Consider the following 21,847-nt stretch of genomic DNA (forward strand, 5'->3'; position numbering starts at 1 on the left):
GCCATATGCAAGTTTAAAGGCTTCCTGCCCATGATTATTTGGTCAGCAAATAAAGCAAACAGAAAAGGCTTCCCTCGCAGGGGTAGAAAAAATCCCAAAAGCAAAAGTCCATCAAATGAACACAAGCCTCCTGGCTAATAGTTAGACCTCACCGGGTCTGCTTCAGTCCTGCAGGCATATTCCCTCACAGCCTGCCTTCTCCTCTCAGCACCACCACTGATTAACCCAGGTAAGGTAAAATTATACCCCAGGTGGGGAGCAAGGTGTGGCCACTGCTTAACCTCTCACTGCCGCCCATTATATTAAGAACCGCAGGATTCTGTGCAGCAGATACACACCGTCGACCACTGACAGAGGCGGTATATCACAGTGCATTAAGATAAGATAAAAAAAAAAAAAACCTTCTGCCTTTACAACCCCTTCCTCTTTATGATAAACATTTGGTATTGGTGAGCTTATACTTACCTCCTCCTGCTAATGTACAGATTTTGTATGATGTAATGCAAATTTTACTGAAATGACACCTCTGAGGTTTTCCTTTTTGGGGATTTTAATATGGTTCCGTCTCAGGAAACGGACAGGGCACACTCCACAGCACGCCCCTCAGCAGATCTTCATCAATTGTCAACTACCTTTATGTTAACAGATGTTTGGAGGCACTTTCATCTTAATAGTAAGGAATATACATGTCATTCACACATGTCATAGAGCCCTGTTCCATTGTGATCTGGCTTTTGCCTCATCCCTGGCACACCACTGGGTACGGGAAGCCCAACATTTGTATAAAGAGGTCTCTGACCACGCTCCTCTGTCTTACCCTTTTCAGTCTCTAACGCCCCCCCAGAGTTTAAGGTTATGGCACCTCTCCAGGTTTTGGGCACTAGATACTAAGATACAGGAACCCCTTATGGAAGCTAACTATTGGGTCCTTAATGAGGATTCCACCAATAAGGTGATGTGGGATGCTTTCAAGTGCTGAGGAAGTTCTCAGTTTATAGAATCGAGCAAAAAATAAATAAATAAATAAATCGATGATGCATCCTGCTCAGAGAATATTTGAATACGGTGACAAGAACAGTCAGCTGTTGGCCATATTAGCTAAGGGGTGGGTGACCTCCACTCACATAGTAGGCGTTCAGGATGTGCAGGGTTCGCTTTTGACTTCCCCTGAGGGGATCAATGCCAGGTTTTCAGAATTTTTCCAGGAGATGTATAGTATTTATGGGAGGTCCTACGCCGTTTTGGGTTTGCTCCCAATTTCCTGAGCTGGGTCCAGATGCTCTATCGACACCTAGTACGTGGATTGGCACCAACGATTGGATCTCAAATCCAATCCTGCTGCATACAGGTACCCGCCAGGGATCCCCTCAGTCTCCTAGACTGTTAGCTCTGGCACCTCTGGCGATTTTATTCAGGAGCCTCTAGAAGTTCAGGGGCTGCAGATTGGGTGGTTGGAGGAAAAGTTATCCCTCTTTGTTAATGATTCCCTACTGTATTTTAATGATGCGGGCCCGTCGTTTATGGCTACCCTGGAGATATTCAACACTTCTGGCAAGTTTTCGGCCATTCGCATTAACTGGTCCACATTCGTATTCTATTTCCTCTCAATGACCAGACACCTGCCCTAGCCAGCCCCTTTCCCTTGTGATGGGTGACTGCACTTAGCCATTTAGGGGTGCAAGTAACTAGAGATGTATCCCAAGTTTATGCACGCAATCTCCTCCCCCTGCTCTCACTCCTTAACCACTTAAGGAGCAGAAGACTTTCCCTCTAAATGACCAGGCCATTTTTTGTGATACGGTACTGCGTCGCTTTAACTGATAATTGTGTGGTTGTGTGACACTGTACCCAAACAAAATTGACGTCTTCGTTTTTCCACAAATAGAGGTTTTTTTTGGTGGTATTTGATCAGCTCTGTGGCTTTTATTTATTGCACTATAAACTTCTTTTTGCTAGAATATCCCAAAAAATATATATAAATAAATAAAAAACAAAAACACTAAAATTTCTTCATCAGTTTAATCCAATATGTATTCTTCTACATATTTTTGGTAAAAAAATAAATAAATAAATAAAAATGGCAATAAGCGGTTGGTTTGCACAAAAGTTATAGCGTCTAAAAAATAGGGGACAGATTTATGGCATTATTATTTTTTTATTAGTAATGGTGGTGATCTGGGATTTTTTAGCGGAACTGCGACATTGCGGCAGACAGATTGAACACTTTTTAGGGACCACTGACAGTTATACAGCGATCAGTGGTATAAAAATGCATTGATTACTGTATAAATGACAATGGCAGGGAAGGGGTTAACACTAGTGGTGATCAAGGGGTTAAATGTGTTCCCTGGGAGGTGTTTCTAACTGTGGGGGGAGGGGACTGACAGGAGGAGGAGAAAGATCACTGTTCCTGATCACTAGGAACAGACAATCACTCTACTCCCGTCAGAACGGGGATCTGTTTGTTTACATTGACAGATCCCCGTTCAAGCTCTCTGTGGAGCGACAGCGGGTGGCCATCGTGGCCGCTGGCCACGCGCATCGGCTCCTCCCTCCGCACAGCGGGCACGGGCTAGAGCTCTTAAAAGAGCCGATGTACACCTACGACGATTTGCAGGAACGAGCTGACCTACCGCAGAGTAATGGTGGCGGCTGCTCGGCAAGCGGTTAAAGAAAAGTGTTCGGCCTGGCCTGGGCTTCCTCTAAATCTTTTGTGGCATGTCCTCAAAATGATGCTTTTGCCTAAATTCAATGATCTTTTCTGCAATTGCCTGGTATGGAGCTTCTTTTTTTTGCGATGTGGAATGTTGTGTTAGCTCCTTCATTTGGAATGGTGCCCTTCCTCCCTTGGCCAAATGGTCACTTCATCTTCCCGTGCAATTGGGGAGACTGGCCCTCCCTAACTTCCAAGTATACTACTGGGTGGCAGTACAACGGTATACTGGTGGTTCAGGGGCTCGCACTTTAATGCTGCGGTCTGTATGGAGGCTGCTTGCTTGGGTTCCGTCAGACCTGCAAAACTTGGTTTAGGACACAGATGGAAAAGCTGAGCCTTGTAATCCCCCCAGTTGCAGTGTAGTAGGCCCTGATTCCTGAGAGGAGGATATCTGTGACCTGTAGTCCTCCCAGTTGCAGTGTAGAAGGCCCTAGTAAGGACAGAAGAGGAATGCTGGGACCTGTAGTCCCCCCAGTTGCAGTGTAGAAGGCATTGGTTAGGACAGAGTGGATGCTGGGACCTGTAGTCCCCTGATTGCAATGTAGTAGGCCCTAGTAAGGACAAAAAAGGAATGCTGGGACCTGTAGGCCCCCCCATTTGCAGTGTAGCAGGCCCTTGTCAGGAGAGGAAGAATGCTGGGACCTGTAGTCCACCCAGTTGTAGTTTGGCAGCACTTGATGAGGATATAGAGGGTGAATGCTGGGCCTTGTTTTCCCCCCAATTGTAGTGTGGCAGGACCTGGAGAACAGAGAGGGATGCTGGGCCTTGTAGTCCACCCAGTTTAGTGTGGCAGGACCTGATTAGAGCATAGGGAAGGCTGAGCCTTGTCGTCCCCCCAGTTAAAGTGTAGCAGGCCCTGCTGAGAAGGAATGCTGGGCCTTGTAGTCCCCCCAGATGTAGTGAAGCAAGCCCTGCCGGGAAGGAATGCTGAGCCTTGTAGTGCCCCGACTTACCAGGAAGCAGAGCTGCAGCCAGTTATGAATGAAGTAGCGGTAGGTAGGTGTAGATGAATTAAGGTTTAGACAGGTCCCGACTCCCAGGTGATTAGCTTCATGATGTCGGGCGTTTGGAGCTCAGACTCATACCAGGTGCCATGCACGGTGAAGGCGGAGAGCAGGGCCTCCTTGAGCGGTCCATTGGGGGCAGCAGTCCATGGGTCTGTTGGGGGGAAGTTTGCTCTGCAGACTCTTGAGATCAGGCAGTGAGGTGGGGGATGGCGGTAGTGGCCCTACGAGATGTCGTTCCCAGCCGGTGCCTCATCCTGACCTTCCTCTCAGCTGTCCTCCTCCTCCTGCTCCCCCAGCAGGGCCAGGCCGGTCCCAGGGTAATGAGAGAGCACTACAGGCCCAGTCAGTCGGGGCAAGGGGCCCTGACAGCCTGGCCACCTCGGATCAGAGGAGGGGCCCCGGGCCTGACAGCACTCTGAGGGCGCTAATGCGTCCCGCCGGGATGACATCATGCATTCGCGATGCAGCCCTTCTCCGCATCGATGAAGAATCGTTAAAGGCTGCATCGTGATGCATCGATTATTTTCAACACCCCTACTGCTATCCCAGGCAGCTCTTGAAAAAACTTTCTGCACTATATGGGACCCTGCTAATCACTGACTCCACTGAACTTGATAGACTGTGGAAATCTATGGAAAAGGGACCACCCCCTCCTTGGACAGGAAGGAATGTCTTGAGCATTGGCCAAAGTTGATAATCTCATCTAGAGATAAATTGATACAGACAACATTTTTGTATCATGTATATTATACTGCGGTGAGAATGCAAAAAATGTACCCAGACAGGGATCCTCCCTGTCCTCGTTGTCAGACTCAGTTGGGTTCCTATTTCCATGTTTTGGGAATGCCCTAGGATTCATGCCTTCTGTTTGGATATGTTTTAACTTATTAACCTTAAAGCGGGGTTCCACTCAAATTTCTAACTTAATCTTACCCCCTTCAGTTAATCGCATAGATGTTCAAATGCCGCACGAAAATTTTTTTTATTGCTGTAATTACCTTTATATTGTATTTTATTGTGGCACTTCCTGTCTCTCCTCCCATGGGAGTAGGCGTGTTTATTGCCTTTCCCCGGTGCCGCACTGTCTCCTGGGAGCTTAGTGTCAGGCTTCCCAAGATTCAGTGCGGAAATAATGATCATGCGTGTGAACAAGCTGTGAATGAAGAGCATTCACCGCATCCAGGAAATCAATGCCTGTGGGTTTCACATGCCCACAAGCAAGATGGAAACAGCCAGCATCACATTTTTTAAGTTATTCTTTAGTACGAGAACAGACAGAGACGGAAATATTACACCCAAACTGTGAGTATTATTTTGGGGTTAGCAAAGTGTCTCAATGACCTAAAAAAAAAAAAAAAAAAAAAAAAAAAAAGGATTGGTCGCCGGACTCCCACTTTAAGCTTAGGGTGTCAATCCCTGTGTCTCCAGGGCTGGCCCTGCGAGGGGATACCTGATGATAATCAAAGGTCCCATCATAGTAAAATGATTGATTCTTTACTTCCTATTTTATGCCAAGAAGGATATTCTTTGTAAATGGTCCTCCCCTACTGTATCATCCAGGGAAGCTATGATTGATGCTACACTTCCCCTATACAAGTTAACGTATATCAGTCTGGGTTGTCTTTGGAAATTCAAAGAGTCTGGCAACCATGGATGTCCCAATAGAATGAGCCTGCTAAGTGCTTCTCCACCTTATTGGGATCTGGGTTGATGTGTCTTAAGTTCCCCTGTTCTTGGCTCTGCCCCTTCCTTTCCCCTACAATTTTCGTTCTTTCCTGTTCCCCACAAAAAAAAAAAAAAATCTGCATCCAATTCACAATAGTGTGAACCCAGTCTCAAAGCTATAAGCAAAAAACTGGAAAAAAAAAAAAAAAAAAAAAAAAGCAAAAATGGTCCAGACACCTGAAGTGAAAAAACAGGAGGCAGGGCCTAACCGTGAAAGGGTTAAATGACAACTGCATTAAAAATGTACAGCTGTCCTTTAAAGAACTTCACCTTTAGAGAACTGCTGGAATTTTGTGAATATGTTATATACCTTCAACTCTCCGTCCTGAAGTTCATGTAAATATGAGCCAGTGCTTTCTTCCAACAAACCTAGACAGCAAGCCTCCCTTGCACATCCGAAAGCTAATGGAAAATATTCAACAAATGTATATGTCTGCTCTCACAGCCACTGCTTTTAAAAAGGGCAGAAGACATGCAGAGTATGTGAGTGAGCAGATAGACTATGCAGACACCGCAAACAGACAAGGCTTAAATTCGCACAGAAGATTGCACAAATCTCTGTTAATACTTCTCTGTGTGTAATTTTAATTTTATAAACCATTTTCACAGTGGCAGAGCATCTCACACAGATAAATATAAATAAAAAACGCAATGGTTATGGCTCAACCTAAAACTTCTGACATGAGAAATACACAATACTACTTTGTGCCTGTACAGCCTAGATACTCATTCAAAATGGCCACACACTGAATTTTACATTTTGGAACAACTCTAGGCTATAAAACCAGCAGAGATCGTTCAAATTTTGATCCATGTATGGGCAGGCTGGTTGTACAGAAGTTGATCTACGACTGTACATCTTACAACTACCCTGTCGGGTTTTTCCTGATCAATCAATGGCTCCAGCATCAAAAAACAGGGTATTCCGACAGCTATGAACTCTCCCTGCTGCAGAATACAATAAATCAGCAGCAAGGATTCTCAATGTGAAAGTGGGAATCAGGTTTTTTTTTTTTGTTCAATCCACTGGTTGGAAAAAAAAAAAAAAAATGTATGGGCTGCCTAATTCCGAAAGAAACATGTAACTAACTCATTCATACATAATGTATATTAACAGTCTATAATTAGGTATAGTTAGATAAAAAAAGCGTGATGTACTTCTGATGCCCATACTCATTGCACAAATCCTATGCCTGAATGCTCTGCAAATTTTAGGGTGGAAGGGGTCACTACTCACAGATCCTGCATAAGAAGAACACACTGAGCATGTGTGAAACCTTTCCAGTTCGTGTTACAGTCTACAATACAATTTCCAGGCAACTTGTGCAGCTCATCCTACAGCAGCTGCTCAGTACAAATAATAGCACATAGAATGTGGACTTCAACTACCAAGAAAATCTGTAAATTAATTTTTTCTTTTTTTTTCTCAAACAGATGTCTTATGCGGAATGAAAAGAAGACAAAAAAAAAAAAGTTTCCTTTTACAGTTCACTAGAGCTGGGCAAAATAAAGTCAATGGGCTTGTTCAAAAGGTGTATCAAGGCAATACATAACATAAATATTAGTTAGGAGGCTGCTTATGTTTTACACAGACTTCTAAGTGGCCTTTATATTGTATGTTCCCAATCGGTCCCGGTTCACACAGGGGCGACCTGACTTAGCCGCCTGACAAGCTACGCTCCATGCAGTGCAATGGAACCATTCTAATAGGAGCAACTCAAGTCGCTCAGACTTAGAAAAAGTTTCCAGCATTACTTTGGGGTGACTTCAGAGTGGCTTGCATTGACTTCTTTTAAAAGTAATTGTTTATAAGCTGTACTGAAGTTGCGCTGTGCGGGGCAATTTCAGAGTCGGACGACTTTGAAACTGTCCTTGTGTGAAACGGCACTTATAGAGGCTATTAAGAATCTGCTCAGATATCAAATGACCAGAAAGAAAATGCTGACATACAATGGCCACTTCGTACATGTGTGCAGTGTTCACATATGATTCACTGGTCATGCCTTGAACACTGACCATCCAGGCTGGTAAGAACTGGCCATCATTGTGGATAGTAAAATCCGTTAAGAGTTTGGGGTGCAAGAATTTGATCGAATGATGAAAACATTTGTCACTGGAATGTATGTAATGTAAGAATAATTTAAAAATGTGATGACGTCACTAGGAGACATGCGATATGACAAACTGTCAAAAGCTGGACTTCCCCTAACATTAGGAAAATTTTCACTTTTTTTAATCACTTTTTGTCATGTCCCTGGGGACAGGAAGCAAGAGGAAATCATTCCAATGGGCACACAGTCATAAGAACAAACGTTTATAAAGTTAAAATTCAAAGTAATAAAAACATTAACCATACTAATAGCCATGCCTTTGTAGTTCCCAAAATACTCAGAAGATAATAGTTAGATGGGCTGAAGGAGCATGCATGCTTTGAATGTGTGTCACACCCACCACTTCCTGCTGTGAAGTCATCTCCGCCCCCACCCAGAGGACCCAAGACAACCAGGAAGTGCTGGGAGCCATCAGCACAGCCTTCCATGGATCTAGTGTCAGTGGGATCAGACTGGAACCAGACAGTGTTGCTTGTACCTAGATGAGAGCTCTTCTTGCGGTTTCTTTAGAGTTGCTTACTTGTGGAAATAAAAAAGGTAGTTTTTTATGCTACACTTAGATGGCACGGTTTCCTTTCTTCCATTTTGCATTCACACAGTGTATCTTTTAGCTCTTGATGAATCAGCTGCCACTGAGTCAAGCTTTTTGTGAACTTTTGTATTCGCTGGTCTTTAACCACTTTCCGACCGCGCTATAGCCGAATGACTACTACAGCGTGGCTGGCCAGTTCTGGGAGCCCGTCATACGATGTCCTCCCGTGATCGCGCGCAGGCGGCATGCTCTGTGATCGCAGTGTCCCCTGGACACTGATCACAAATTGAGGTAAAGAACAAACTATCAGCTCTTTACCACACGATCAGCTGTGTCCAATCACAGCTGATCATAATATAAACATAAGCTGGCTATTGGCAATTAGTTTCCTCATGCTGACATCATGAGGAGGGGGGGAAGAGAACCAGTAATCGGCTTCTGTAAAAGGAACATGTACACTGATAATTAGGGTACTGATTATCAGTGTCCCGATTATCAGTGCAGTGCTACCAATCTGTGACACCTCATCAGTGTACATCAGTGAAGGAGTAATTGTCATTCAAAGTGCGATAGCGCTGAAAACTGGAAATTGGCCTGGGTAGGAAGGCGGTAAAAAATGGCCAGTAGGCAAGTGATAAAGACTTTGGCCCAGTGCTGTCAATCAGATGAGGCTTGCAACTTCACAGCAAGCTTCTTACTGCACATGTGCAAGCCGTGCTGTGCTTTGAGCATGGTTCTGCAGTCTTCTGGGACCTGTGATGTGTCCAGAAAGCTGCGGGCAAGGAGTGGGAGGGTGAACTTCTGCTCAGATTGCCTGTTAAAACCAGGAAGACACACCCCCCTCCCCCTGGCTTCTGTAAAAGGATCATGTACACAGATAATTATTTTACTGATCATCAGTGTCCCAATTATCAGTGCGGTGCCAACAAAGCCCGACAGTGCTGCCAATCTGAGCCTCATCAGTGAAGGAGCAATTGTCATTCAAATTGCGATAGCACTGGAAATTGGCCTGGGTAGGAGGGCGGTAAAAAATGCCCAGTAGGCAAGTGACAAAGACTTTATTACGCCTGCCTTTATTCATTGTATACTTGGATGGCTCCAATCTCAGTGCAACAAAACACCCCATTTGTTTTTTTAGAAGGAAATAGTTAAACCACTATTTAACACTTTCTTTGCCTTGTCCGTATGGCGTACGGACCTACAGAACCGCTTCCAGCTGGCCAGGCCGTACGTCCTAAGGACATGGCATCCATCCTTCTGCTATAAGTTCATGGTCACTTCAATGACCATGAGCTTAAAGCGGTACATGTAAAAAAAAAGAAAAAAATTCCACCTGCAAAGTAATATAAATGTGCTAGTACACATCCTAGCACATTATGAAATACTTACCTTAAAACAAAGCCCTCCAGCGGTGCGCTGTCACCGCTGACAGGGCTTCTATCTTCACCCAGTCTTCCTTCCGGGTTCATGAACTTCGACTTCAGCTGTCTGACTGGACGACCCGCAAAGACGTCACTACAGCGCATGCGTGCGGGAGTCACATTTTCCGGCACAGAGCTCTGAAGGAACAGCATGGGTATGCCGTGCCTTCAGAGCCCATGCGTCGGTGATGACACTAGGGGTGCAATGGATCATCACCGATCCGTGATCCGAACGGGTCAACCTGTTCAGATCGGCACACCATGCGATCCACGGAGCGCCCCGCTGCCTCGGCCTTAGGAAAGGCCGCGGCTTCGGCCTAGCTCCTGAGCAGTGGCCATCTTGGTACACCCGGTGGCCGTTTACCACATGATCGCTCAGTCAAATGACGGAGTGATCACTTGTAAACAAACCGGCGTCATGTCATGAAGCCGGTTCCTCTCTCCCGTCTGTGTACTGATCTGTACAGTGGAGGGGAGAGATCGGATGGCAGCAGCACTGTGGGCTGGATCTGTAGTGCCCACAGCACTGCTCTGTGACAATTGCAGTCACATCCATGGATCCATCCATCCATGCTCAAACCATCCCTCCATACTCTGCCAATACCCTGGCCATACCCTGCCAATACTCTGCCATACCCTGCCCATACCCAGCCAATACCCAGCCAGACTCTGCAATACTCTGCCGTACCTTGCCATACCCTGCCATACTGTGATACCCAGCCATACCCTGAAATACCCAGCCATGCTCAGCCAATATTACAGTGGGGGAGATGTCCATTACAGTGGGGGAGATGACGTGGATATTACAGTGGGGGAGATGACGTGGATATTACAGTGGGGGAGATGACGTGGATATTACAGTGGGGGAGATGACGTGGATATTACAGTGGGGGAGATGACGTGGATATTACAGTGGGGGAGATGACGTGGATATTACAGTGGGGACTATATGGTGGTGGAATTTTCACAGCTTTTTGCAAATTCAATTATTATTTGCTGATCCGAAAAATGATCCGATCCGTGACTCTGATCCGAGGAACGATCCGATCTGTGAGTTTTTTGATACGCTGCACCCCTAGATGATACCGTCAGCTACTTACTGGAATATCTGCTAAACAGGGAACATTTGGGAGATATTCTTTTTACCTACAGGTAAGCTTTACTCACACTGTCTGCCTTTGGGGTTGTGCACCCACACCTACATAGATGTCAGACTGGGAGCAGCGGCTGCATCCCAATTTACATCAATGGGACTGCCTGCACGGGAATGCACAGAACATCTGTGGATCCCTATGCAGATAAAAGCTGCCTTCCATGGTACGTCCCATGGAAACAACAAGGAGTTTAGCCGACATTTTGTAAACGATGTTGTGTTTATGTCCCCTAATAATGAGTTCAGTGTATTTTTTGTGAAAATAGTGATTTGATAAACATTTACACAACTATTGCAGGGCCAAAAAAAAAAAAAAATCAGTAGCACTTTTTTATTCAACAGGTCATGTGCATTCAGAATTTGTATGTTTTAGGTGGGCCAAAAAAAAAAAAAAAAAACCAACTGAAAAACGATAGCACAATTGTGCCTTTTTACAGTTCTGTGTACGATTTTTACCATTCTGCAAAAAGGAACTGTTTAAAATTTACAGATATTTGTTATTTTTTAACTTAGTACAGTTTTAGTGTTTATACTTTATTTAGCAGGTATTTTAGGTTTTGCTGTGTTTGTGTCCACTAATAAAGATAGATATCTATCTATATCTATTTAGTGAAAATATCATTTTGATAAACAATTGCGCAAAAATCACATTGGGACATGGCCACCTGAGTTTAACCACTTAAGCTCCAGATCTTTGGCTGGCCAAAGACCAGAGGACTTTTTGCGATTCCGCACTGCGTCGCTTTAACTGACAATTGCGCAGTCGTGCGACGTGGCTCCTAAACAAAATTGACGTCCTTTTTTCCTACAAATAGAGCTTTCTTTTGGTGGTATTTGTTCACCTCTGCGGTTTTCATTTTTTGCGTTTTAAACAAAAAAAGCGTCAATTTTGAAAAAAAAAAAAAAAGCAATATTTTTTACTTTTTGCTATAATAAATAACCCCAAAAAATATATAAAAAAACTTTTTTTTTTTCCTCAGTTTAAGTGGAGCTCAGGGCCTGGCAGCAAAAGGGTTAAAATAAATCTGTGCTTTGCCAATACAAGGCAAAGAAACATGTTTACTGTGAACTAACTTACCTTCCCACCCACCACCTCATTCTGCAATGGCTATGAGGTGGTGGGCTGATTGGCCCAGTGCTGTCAATCAGATGAGGCTTGTAACTTCACAGCAAGCTTCTTACTGCACATGCGCAAGCCGTTCTGCGCTTTGCTCCTGCAGTCTTGTGGGACCTGTGATGTGGCCCAGAAGGCTAGGAGTGGGAGGGTGAACTTCTGCTCAGATTGCCTGTCAAAACCAGGTAGCCGTGCCCCCCCCCCCCAACCCCCCACCAAAAGAAATCTAAGTGGCAAATGTTTAAGAGGAGGAGGGTTGGTGGATAGGAGGCAAACAAGCGAAACTTCTCCTTTTGGGTGAAGTTCCACTTTAAAGCGGCGTTCCACTCGTTTTTCAGTTTATTAAAAGTCAGCAGCTATAAAAAGTGTAGCTGCTGACTTTTAATAAACAGACACTCGCCTGTCCCATGGTCCAGCGATGAGCCGCCCAAAGCCTCGCTCCTCTACGCGGCGCTCTCCTAGTGGCCATGCAATCTTCTGGGACCTGTGATGTGTCCCAGAAGATTGCAGAGAAGGAGGGGCCACCTAGGGGGAGGGGAGTCGTTGCGGCAAGAAGACGGAAGGAGGAAGTGGGACAGGAAGTGCCTGTCAAAACCAGGTGTCCACAAAAAAAAAAAAAAATTACATGCCAAATGTGGCCTGCAAAGGGGCGAGGAGTGCTTAACTACTTTTGGGTGGAATTCCACTTTAAGCATCTACAGCAGGAATCGATAATTCGTGTTATGATGGATAGCTTAAAATGCTTTTCAAAACTTTCAACTTGAAAGTAAAGGGCTCACTCTCTGTCTGCCCTGGCTAACACACACACACACGTACATTATATACATACACATACATAGATGGATAGATAGATAGATAGATAGATAGATAGATAGATAGATAGATAGATAGATAGATAGATAGATAGATAGATCTAGATATATATCTATATCTATACACACACATTTTTCATTATTATTAAAAGGGTTAGTTTATCGTTCGAGAAAATCTGTAAAGGTGACCTAACACCGGACCCCCTCCACACCTCCCTACCCCGCTCCACTTACGTTCTGCGAACCTGAGCTGTCAGGGCTCCCCCAAGCCACTCCACTGGTCCGGGGATTTGAAAAATCCCCTCTGATTTCTCACTTCTCTCTCCAGGACTGCAAGGATGGACCAGATGAATTCTGGTTGGTCAGCGATGTCCACGTTCTGGCAACACTGGATGGAGAGAAAGCAGTTTGGATTTCAAATGCCCGGATCACTGGAGCAACTTGTGGGAGCCCTGTAGTAGTACTGTAGTACTGAAAATATGCAACAATGTGACAACAGTTTTCTTTTGTGAAGAAAGAGGCTTTAAAAGTAATTTTTGACAATAACATACAAAATAGTAAAAGCACAGTTTAAAAAAAAAAATGAACAGAAATACTCACGTTTCAAAGCACCGGTCCACATTATCAGACATAAGCAGCAGCATGCATAGTTGCTCCAGGGCAATAAGCTGCATGTCCCTTTCATCCCCTTGTCCCATCTGCAGCCATTCCAGCAACGTATCTGGATCTACATCAGCCATGGTGGCTCTGGCTGTGGTGCGGCTTCCACAATGGCCGTGTCGTCCGTTTGGTTATTCCTATCCACAGGCTGGATTTGTCTGCTGGGGCCCTCACCTGTAAGAGGAAGCAGCAGAGAGAGGCCTTGGGTTATTAATGTTGCAGATAAAGCAGGTTAATCCCAGCCTGGCCAAAGGAACACAGGCACCTGTGAAGTGCGAGATTCTGGTATAAGCCGATTATGTGTTCTGAATTCCATAAACCAGCCTGGTAGCAGACCAGGAGAGGACACAGACAATTTGACTAATGGCCAACTAACCTTTACAAGACAGCTACCGAAACAAGTTATATAATGCAACTGAAAATCAAATACAGGTAGGGTTATGATATATGGAAGATAGAAGAAAATATATTATTAAAAGCAAAGGCAAAAGAAAGGCAACTGCAGCATTTCTGTACATTACATACATGTAAAGCCATAATAGTAAAAGGGTTTTCTGACAAAGGAAACCTGTCATGAGAGAACTACAGGGCTGTCGGTGGCATTCTATAGAAGTTGTTACTCTTATTACAGCTGCTGCATGCTTGTTCCATAGATGAGACCCAGAGGACTGAAGACAATGGGATTTATAATCTGACTGTAGCAGGTATCTAGCCCATCACACAGAAATTCAGTGAAATGCAGGTTTAAAGTATCTATCATCACCTCCAGGCATGTTTGCTAAAAATCACTGCAATGCATATAACCAATATAGAGCCTATATATTTTTTTTTAAATCTTGGTAAAAGCAGAGTACCACTTTAAATGCTAGTTCACACCAGATGCAATTCCATGTGCTTTTTTTCTGCCATGAGGGCCAGTTCACACTGACTGCATTGGTGTGAACTAGAGCCATTGGAATACATGGAAAAGACTGTGCATTGGGGTGGGTTGTCATTTACCATTGTGTATATCCCCACATTTGTGACTCTATAGTCACATATGCAGACATACCAACAATGCTCTGCAAAATCCCTAGCTGAATTGGGGATCAGGACAGGAGGGGGAGATAGAGAACAGCAGGATCAACCAGTTTTTTTGTAGAATACAGAAAACAAATCTCATAGTGACTTTTATTGATAGTTTTTTATGATGTGTGTTTAACGACACTTTAAAAGGTGAACTCAGAGATAATTATGAAATCTGACCAACATTTCCAGCTACTTATTTTACAAACATTTTTTTTCACACTCTAGTTTAATTTAAAATTTTCCTTCTAATCTGTGAGGACACCATTTTTATTCATAAAGCTCAGCTATTGTCAAGCACCCAGGGGAAGATTCATACAAGCAGCAAAGAGGCCCATTGGAACAAACTGCAATTCCCATAATGCAATGAGGAGCTGGATCTTGTAAGCAGAAAAGAGCGGTCTGAAAAGTAAGCATTGGTGGAGAAGGGGGGAGGGGGCGGGGAGAGAGCGGAAGAATGGGGAGATGCCTGTGTAAACAAGGTATTTCTCTGTTCTGCCTAGCAACATGACAGAGATCTACTGCTCCCTGTCATCGGGAGCAGTGATCTCTGTCATGTTCTAGTGAGGCAACCCCCCCCCCCTAGTTAGAATCACTCACTAGGACACACGTAACCCCTTGATCACCCCCTAGTGGTTAACCCCTTCCCTGCCAGTGTCATTTACACAGTAATCAGTCATTTTTATAGCACTGATCGCTGTATAAATGACAATGGTCCCAAAATAGTGTCAAAAGTATCCGATGTGTCCGCCATAATGTCGCAGTCACAATAAAAACCGCCGATCGCCGTCATTACTAATAAAAAAAAAAATTAATAATAAAATTGCCATAAATCTATCCCCTATTTTGTAGATGCTATAACTTATGCTTAAACCAATCAATATAAGCTTATTGCGATTTTTTTTTACCAAAAATATGTAGAAGAATACATATCGGCCTAAACTGAATAATAATTTTTTTTTATATATATATATATATATATATATATATATATATATATATATATATATATATATATATATATATATATATATATATATATATATATATATATATATATATATATATATATATATATATATATATATTTTTTTTTTTTTTTGGGGGGTATTTATTATAGCAAAAAGTAAAAAACTATTGCTTTCTTTTTCAAAATTTACGCTTTTTTCGTTTAAAACACAAAAAATAAAAACCGCAGAGGTGAACAAATACCACCAAAAGAAAGCTCTATTTGTGGGAAAAAAAGGACATCAATTTTGTTTGGGCGCAACATCGCATGACCACGCAATTGTCAGTTAAAGCGACGCAGTGCCGTATCGCAAAAAGTACTCTGGTCAGGAAGGGGGAAAATCCTTCTGGGGCTGAAGTGGTTAAATAAAACACGTTATATTTGCGGCTCTATGCAAAGATTTTTCACAGAGCAGCCCCGATTGAATGGCTCCTGCTGCCCTCAGTGAGTCCAGTGAGGAGGGAGGGAGAGAGAGCTTTTGGGCACAGTGCTTGACCGAGATAGAGCTCAGGTGAGTATTTGGGGGGGGGATTCAGAGAAGCACCCAAAAGGTTTATTACCTTAATGCAGAGAAGTCATAGGTAAGGTAAATTGATTGAATTTTGGACAATAAGTCTTAGGAAAATTCATATGAAATTTCTCAGAACATTAAAATGTCGTTCAAAAGATTTTGCTTGCTTTTAACATTGAAATTTTGGAATGAATGGACTTTACCGAATGAAAACCACATACACGGTAGGGATCGACCGATATCATTTTTTCAGTGCCGATACGATACCGATATTTTGGCCACCTCTCAGGCCGATAGTCGATATTGTGTGCAGATATGTGCATTAAAAAAAAAGTACACTTTTTTTTTTTAATCACTGGTATTGCTGTCACGTGGAATGTAAACATCCCTTGTGACAGTACTAGGCAGTGACAGGTACTCTTTATGGAGGGATCGGGGGTCTACAAGACCCCAACTCCCTCCTCTGCACTTGAAAGGATTCAAAAACGTCAAGATCAGCGTTTTTGAATACTTCAATATGCCAGTAATCACGACATCGCTTCCGGGTTACTAGATCCGAGACCTGAACAAAGCATCGGCCTTGTTCGGGGACGCGAGAGCCTGGGCGACCAGCGGAAAGCGGCGGGGGACATCCCCTCCCCCTACTTGTAAAAACAGCCGAGAGGCTGCTGAGCTGCATCGGTTGTTATTACAATAAAGCCGACTGTCCTCTCTAAAGAATGGTACGGGGTGATGCCTGCAGCTGCAAGCATCACCCCGCCCCTTGAAGCTATATTGGTAGCATCGGGTAAGTTTGTGCCCCGAAACCAATACTCACCGATAATCGGTTGATCCCTAATACACGGTTTTCCATCCTGCACCTTCAAATTTTCTCATCACTGTGGTGGAAAATGAAGATTGATTTGGCCCTCTAATGTTTAGAAAAAAAAACAATTCTACCCATTTACGGACAGCTTTTGTTTTTTTCCCCCATTCAGCCAACAAACTGAACTAAGAACAGCTATAGATTTTTATATCTACACAAACAAGGTGGATGGAGAAATCTCACCCTTACCCCATCCCAGGACACTGTATTCTGACAGCGGCTGCAGGTGCTGACCAACAAAGTTTTTTTTATTTGTACCTTCAACATATGCCAACAATCGACTTCTGACACTGATCAAAACATCATCAGTGTATGGCCAGATCAAATCTGCTAGCGCATTTAACACTGCACTCTCCCTAAATTGCTTTTGTCCAAAGGCATCTTTGATCTAGAGTGGAGACACGTCAGGACATGTTTTTGGCTGGATCACCTGGTGGAAATTAAATGGAAAAAAAAATTAAAACTGATGCAGCCACCACATTTAAAGTGGATGTAAACCCGATTCATGAAATTTGACCTAAGCACATATATCTGCAGTGTTTTCTTATCTCTCTCCAAAGCCCTAAGTCCCATGTCTTTCTGCTGCTCCATTCTTCTGCTATCAGCATAATAACTTCTGACAAGTTCTCCGACAACCGAGATAAAACCAGCCTGAAATTTGAGTTGGGGTGGGTGCTATAAATGGATTAGCAGAGAGCTGGTCTATTCACAGCACAGCTCTGCAATCCTCCAATCAGCTCTCACACGTGTTTGCTAATCCACACCCAGTGTTGAACAGGAAGAAAACATTTCTAACACGATGTGCACATTTTAAAGAATATAGCAAACTGAAGACAGCAGATAGACATGTAAAACGTATGTAGGGAGATTTGTTTCAACTAAATGCATCATCTGCGGCCAATCACTTCACTGGGTATATGTGCGGGTCTACATCCACTTTAAGGATTGGTTGGCTGCAATATATTACATTTTTAGTTTTGGGTTTAGTAATGCTTGAACTTATCCAATGCAGGAGTGGATAAGTGTAGTTAACCTGTGTTTTGTAGCTACTTAAAAAAACAAAAAAAAACACACACATTATAAGAAGTTATAGCAACCACCAAAAGCTACAAGTCACTAGCAACCTTTTAGCCACTACAACTCTGTAAAAATATTGTCACATGTACATGTTTTCTACAGTTTTTTTGGCTACAATGCTTGCCTATGAAGCTACAAATCCTAAGGCCCGTTTCACACGGGGGCGGCGTCCGCGGTAAAGCGCCGCTATTGTAAGCGGGGCTTTACCATCGGTATTCGGCCGCTAGCGGGGAGGTTTTACCCCCCGCTAGCGGCAGCGAAAGGGTAAAAACCACCGCAAAGCGCCTCTGCAGAGGCGCTTTGCCGGCGGTATAGCCATGCTGTCCCATTGATTTCAATGGGCAGGAGCGGTGTATACACCGCTCCTTCACCGCTCCGAAGATGCTGCTAGCAAGACTTTTTTACCCGTCCTGCTAGCGCACATCTCCAGTGTGAAAGCCCTCGTTTTGGGTCAGTTTGCAGGCGCTATTATTAGCTCAATAGCTCCTGCAAACCGCCCCAGTGTGAAAGGGGCCTTTGTGTGCCATAAACACTAGCAGCTGCAATGGATAACCAACCCGATTAACTACTGACCATGCAACGGTTTAGCTCTCTGCTACAAAGCTGCTAGTGTGACATGGCCCTATGGCATCTAAAGCTCTGACACAGGCAAGCTGCATGGTAGGAGTCTCTTTAACCGGTTCCCGTCCGTGCTATAGCTGAATGATGGCTACAGCGCAGACCTATAGTGCCGAGAGGCTGTCAATAGAAGTCCTCCCCTTTCCTCACTCCCTGTGTGCACTTGCGAGCGCGCATCGGGGAAAATCTGTGCTGGCCGTGTCCCTTAGACACAGCCAATCACAGATCGCTGTAAATGGCCAATCACAGCAGCCATTTACTATGCGATCGTCGTGGCCAATGAGAGATGATCTCAAATGTAAACCTATGCGATCATCTCTCATTGACAGCCCTCCCTCCTCACAGAGACCGCATGTGAAGAGAGAGGATCTGTGAGTGATTCAAAAGTATTACAGTTAAAAAAAAAAAAATCAACATATAGTGCCCTATCAGTGCCATGGTGCCAAGGATCAGTGTCAGTCTGTGCCATCTATAATTAGTGCCCATCTGTGGCATCAGTGATCTGTGCCGCCTCAACAGGGCCCATCTGTGCCAACTCATCAGTGACCATCTGTGCCAATCAGTGCCGCCTTATCAGTGCAGGCTTAGCACACATCTGTGCCACCTCATCAGTGTAGGCTTAGCACACACCTATGCAGTCTCATCACCACCAGCAACCAAAAGATGCTTTTCCGCCGAGGTGTACCAAATACTTTCCATGGCCGATGACAGCAACGAAGAGCTCTCTTTTTCGGACCCCCTTTCAAATTCAGATTCTGATGTAAATTATGAGCCAGTTCTCAGTAGTGGAACACTGACAGACTCAGAAGAGGAAGATATTCTGCTCGCCAAACGAAGGTGTTCTGGTGAGGAGGCAGTGGCATCCACCAGCAGTACCTCAGCAAGAAAGGTCAAGTACCAGTGGGGTGTCACCTCAGCCCCAAAGGGTTAGGACCCATGCCAGGCTTCCCTATGCCCTTTAGAACCCTTTGTGGCTTCCTCGTAATTCAGAAGAAGCTAACATTCCCCCTTTCACTGTCCAGCCAGGAGTCCAGGTGGTCACAGAATTTTTCCCCAATTTCTTTGATTTAATTTTTACGGAGGACATGCTAGCGTCAATTGCGGCCCAGTGCAACCTGTATGCACAACAATTTATTTTGAATAATCCAACATCCTATTATGCCCGTCCCTACGAGTGGAGAGACCCAACAGTGGAGGAGTTGAAGGTTTTTTTGGGCCTCAACTTTCGTATGGGACTCACAAAAAAAAAATGAATTACGGTCCTATTGGTAAATCCACGCCATCCACCACATGCCGATCTTCTCCGCGGTAATACCTAGAACCAGATATCTCATTATCAGGAGGTTCCTACATTTCAATGATAATACCCAATGCCCTCCCCGAAATGACCCAAATTATGACAGGCTTTACAAAATTCGGCCACTACTAAATAATTTTTTAGAAATATTCCCTCAGTTGTTTACCACGGACCAACACATATATGTGTGGATGAGTCCCTTGTTAAATTTAGCGGCAGGCTTAAAATCAAGCAATTTATCCCCAGCAAAAGGGCCCACTATGGGGTGAAGGTGTACAAATTATGTGACCGAGCCACAGGGTACACATATGCCTTCATAGTGTACGAAGGGAAGGACACCCAGCTGCACCCCCCCCTAATTGCCCGGACTACTTGGGATCCAGCAGGAAAGTTGTTTGGGACCTTATATACCCCCTACTCGAGAAAGGATACCACTTGTATGTAGACAACTTCTACACAAGTCTGCCCCTGTTCCACAACCTTCACCGGAAAAAGATGTCTGCATGTGGCACCATAAGGTGGAACTGGAAGGGCTTTCCTCAAAGACTTGTCAATATAAAGTTGAAAAGGAAGTGAAGTGCAGGGACAGAAGGGATGTCTACAAGTTGTCTTCGATCCACAATACCACCTTTGTGGAAATCCCCAGAAGAAATGGCCCCATCAAAAAGCCAACATGCATCCATGAACACAATTTGTTCATGGGGGGGAGTCTACTTCAACAACCAAATGCTCGAACCATACCTTGCCACAAGACGGACATACCATTGGTATAAAAAGGTAGCAATTTATTTTTTTTCATTTGGCCAAATACAACTCCTATATAATTTACCGCAACTCCACCCAAAACCCCCAAACCTTCCTTGGCTACCAGGAGGAAATTTTCATTGCCCTTATATTCCCGAACAGCCCACCAGAAAACATTCGATCAGATGTTCTTAGTTCACTCTCTGAATGCCACTTTCCTGATAAAATCCCTCCCAAACCAACAGGGCAAAAAAGATGTAAGGTATGTACCAGTGGAGGAGTCAGAAGAGACACATCTTATTATTGTCCCCATTGTCCTTCCCAACCAGGTCTCTGCATAGGTGACTGTTTTCGCCATTACCATACTTCAGTAAATTATTAGTGAAGTATGGTAAACGTAATCCTCAGTTCCTGCCATTTACCTTCACACCCCTTATGCCACTGCCTGCTCTGTAACTGACCCTGGCTTGTTATTCGGCTACACTTCTGCCTGCCCATTCTGTACATACCTCTGCCTGATCTGGAACTGACCCTGGACTGTTTGACCATGTTTTTTGCCTGCCTCTTGGACTGATCTTGTACCCTGCTACTGGACTAGTGGGATTCAACACAGGGGTCTCACATACGTGAGGGGCTCCAGAAAAGTTTTTCTGGATGAAGAAAACTATTTTTTTTGTTTTCTCATTCCTAGATTAGGATCTGGAGACTCGGGGGCTTCAAAGAGATTTGGGTGGGTGAAGCCTCTACCCCTGTCCCCATTCTGTCCTGAACGAGGCCCTACTTCTAACAGCAGGGCCAGGGCCGAGATTCCCCCCGCTAAGGTCCATTTTCTTATAAAACACAGACAGGAGCTCCGGTCATTGGGGAACAATGAGGAATATGTAAGATTTTAACAGTTAGTGAGAGCAGCAGGAGTTGCAGGGGCAGGCACTGTCACAGGAGCTGACAGGCGGGGGGGGGGGGGAGAGACAGGAGAGCTGGGGCTTACAGAGGCACATAAGCTGACCACGGTAACAGGGATCAGCAGCCCTAATATACCGTTGTCAGCTTACAGGGGGAGGGCAGAAACTGGCAGGATCAGCCAGGTATTACAAGTGATAGAAGAGGCCAAATGACACAGCACAAGCACTGTGCAACATGCTTTAAAAAGGAACAGGTTCCATTATTTTCTTTTTTAGGTTAATGCTTTAAAGTTAGACTCCAGGAAACACAAAAATCTCTCTTGAAATGGGGCTGTGCCACACCTCGAGGGCTAACTGCTCATTTTGGTCAAGGGGATTTTGTAAAGTAGATTCCCATACCTTATCCTCCTCTACGCTGTTAGACCTGTCCCTGCAGCCTTTTCTCCCCCGCACTCCAGTGGTTTAAGGTCCTCTGATATCAAGCCCATTTAAGATTTCATAGCACTGC

At 44.3% G+C, this 21,847-nt stretch overlaps 1 protein-coding gene across 3 annotated transcripts in view; it reads right to left on the reverse strand.

The window, feature by feature from the left end:
• HECTD1 (HECT domain E3 ubiquitin protein ligase 1) overlaps nt 1-21,847 on the reverse strand; it is a 261,585-nt gene that overhangs the window by 217,343 nt on the left and 22,395 nt on the right. For all 3 annotated transcript variants that reach the window (XM_073609172.1, XM_073609173.1, XM_073609171.1), the window contains exon 2: nt 13,192-13,425. In XM_073609172.1, the coding sequence (XP_073465273.1) occupies nt 13,192-13,331 (140 nt within the window). In that variant the 5' untranslated portion in view covers nt 13,332-13,425. The remainder of the gene's footprint in view (nt 1-13,191; nt 13,426-21,847) is intronic.

This window comes from Aquarana catesbeiana, linkage group LG13 (assembly GCF_042186555.1).
Source record: "Aquarana catesbeiana isolate 2022-GZ linkage group LG13, ASM4218655v1, whole genome shotgun sequence".
Classification (NCBI taxonomy): domain Eukaryota; kingdom Metazoa; phylum Chordata; class Amphibia; order Anura; family Ranidae; genus Aquarana; species Aquarana catesbeiana.